General features: G+C 48.0%; 1 protein-coding gene across 1 annotated transcript; it reads right to left on the bottom strand.

The window, feature by feature from the left end:
* Window positions 1-694: 694 nt before the first annotated feature.
* On the bottom strand, window positions 695-2,416 carry LOC102493443 (HLA class II histocompatibility antigen, DO alpha chain-like; the record flags this gene model as incomplete). Its single annotated transcript, XM_006172057.3, has 3 exons — window positions 695-1,590; window positions 1,831-1,966; window positions 2,062-2,416. Coding segments are annotated over 3 exons (495 nt in total), but the record flags the coding sequence as incomplete, so codon positions are not given.
* Window positions 2,417-2,588: the final 172 nt, after the last annotated feature.

Raw genomic sequence — 2,588 nt, 5'->3', positions numbered from 1 at the left:
TCTTCCAATTCATTCTCTCTTGGGAAGCCCACCAAGTTCCTATAATCTCTTAGTTTCCTTCCTTTCCAAGAGCAAATGCTCACAATTCAAACCCCCATCTTGCCCCTACTTACTTGTATTTTGATCATGTTGATGCCCCAACAGACCCAGATTCTCCAGAAAGCCTTCTGGTTCACCTCAGGGATCCCCTTCCAATGACCTCCAGTACCATCAGATTGTGTCAATGGGTCCCAGTTACCAGACCAGAGCCGAAGTCCAGGATGGTTGTATCAGAATCATCAAGAACATGTTTAAAATAACACTCCTTGGCCTAGTTGAGATGGTCACACAGCCACCACTTGGAGGCTGGAAGCCACAGTAGAAACCTAGTTTCAGTTCCCAGGCCAACCTGAACATTCCAGTTCTCCTATAATCCTAGCTAATTGGGAGGCTGGGACAGGACAACTGTGATGCAGCAAGACTCTGCTCTTTCTCCCATGAAGAAAAAAAAAATTGTAGACTCCCTGCCACCACTCTTCCCTACCCCAAGACCCTGATTACTTTTGGGTGATGTTACTTTTAAAAGGCTTCCAAGTGATTCTTACATGCATTCTGGCTTGAAAATGACCAATCTGTATCTCGTACATAGATATAAACTTGACATAACTGTATTGTATGGTTACTGATCTCTTTATGTGTTTTTTTCTTTTTTTTCTTTTTTTTTTTTTTTTTTTTTGCAGTAAACTAAAATCTCCCGGGCCACGTAATTAGAAAATGTTCACATGGAACTCTCTTAGAGCTCCTCTCCTACCACACATCTTCCAGGTCTACTCTGCTACCCCCATACCTGATATAATTGACCCCATTGAGGGAAGTAGCATCTTTTCTAAGCCTTGGACTTCTCTCTGTCATGCATGGGCCTTCAGGAAATGTTGAAAAGGAGATGATGTAGAACATAGCTGGACGCCAGTGGCTTCGTCATACAGAATAAATCCAGATAGGAGTGGAATCCCCATGAACCTTCCCTTTCCAAGTGCCTTCAGGACTGTCCTAAGTTGAGGGAATTACAAAGGACAGAATACTTTTTCATCCATTGCAAGGCAAATCTTAATTCAGGAAGCAGATTCTGAGAAGTCTTTGTGAAATGACCCATTCACAAAATAATACACATTGTTACTTAGTTACAAATCTCCAGTCCACGTGGTCATGCTCATTGGTCACCCAGGACCCCTCTTCCAGGTCCCAGCATCTCACACACCCTGGGATAGCTGGCCAAGACCTGGCAAAAAGGATACAGTGCAAACACCATTGGAAAAGTTAGTGCTGCTATCCAGAGCCTTGGGTAAAGCAAGGATTGTGTGTGTGTGTATGTGTGTGTATGTGCATGCCATGGTCAGAAGGGGAGGTAGTTGGTGCCCTGCATGTCCTACCATGAGTCCTGGGGTCAGAAGGAGGTGACCTATAGGACAGAGGTCAATCCCATTCAAAGTCAGCACAGTAGGGTATACAGAGTAGACTGTGTCACTGAGCATGCATGCAAGGGTTGTTAAAATCCTGCAAGGAAATAGCAGGCTGTTTCCTACAATTGGTTTGCTTCAGAAGGATCATTATCTAAAATAGAAAAAAGAAAAGAAAAAAAAACACATGATTAAGATCCAAACTCACAATGATTCTAGGATCCTATCTCTGAATGCCCACCTCCTCCCAAATCTTCCTTACTCCATCTCTGCCTTTCTATTCTCTACCCACTACTTGTCTAACCCTTTCCTGACCCCCAACTTCCCCATAAAGTCTGATTATCCACCAATATCCTTGTCAGAGTCATTCATTTTCCTCCAGGGGACTCTGTACCTGGGGCCATTGGGCAGACGTGTGCTTGTGATGATGAGGAAGGTGCCTACGAGGAAGCCCAGCAGGCCAGCGGTCAGGCCCAAGGCACAGACGAGAGTCTCTGCGGTGTTTGGCAGCAAGGTTGGCACTGGGGGCTCTGGGAGAGAAAGGAGGGTCAGGGGGTAGAGCAAAGGGATTCTAGAGTAAAGGAAACTTGGTCTAGAGTGGTGGGCTGGGGAGGGGACTCCATACCCCAGTGCTTGAGGAGCGGCCCGTCCAGGCCCCAGTGCTCCACCTTGCAGTCATAGGCATCCTTGGCTGAGGGCACGAAGGTCAGGTACTGGAACTTGCGAAACAAATGGTCAGGCTGGGAGTAGAAGCTGGTCTGGGACACCCCCTCGGTGATCTCGTGCCCATTGCGTAACCAGGTGATGTTGATTACAGGGGGGAAGATGTTGTCCACGATGCAGATGAGGATGTTGGGCTGGCCCAGCTCCACTGGAGACTTGGGGAGCACGGTCACCCTTGGAGGCACTAGGAGGAAGGAGGCCCTGATTTCCAAAGGCTCATCCCTTACATCAGGACTGGGATGAAGGCATGTTTCCTCCTATGGAGCCATCTGTAGGGAGCAGGGAGTACTCTGGGGTGGTAACTGCTGGGGCAGAGGGGAAGGAAACAGAAGAGACTGGGGAGGAAAAGGGGCCACAGGGCCTTATATCTGACCAGTTCTTGAAGGGGGAGTCCAGGTGGAAGATCCCGCCTCCTCCCTACCCCCCCCC

Source organism: Tupaia chinensis, unplaced genomic scaffold (genome assembly GCF_000334495.1).
Source record: "Tupaia chinensis unplaced genomic scaffold, TupChi_1.0 Scaffold150299_1, whole genome shotgun sequence".
NCBI classification, from domain to species: Eukaryota; Metazoa; Chordata; class Mammalia; order Scandentia; family Tupaiidae; genus Tupaia; species Tupaia belangeri.
Note: the sequence above shows the minus strand (reverse complement) of the source record. Positions and strands in the feature narration are given on the sequence as shown.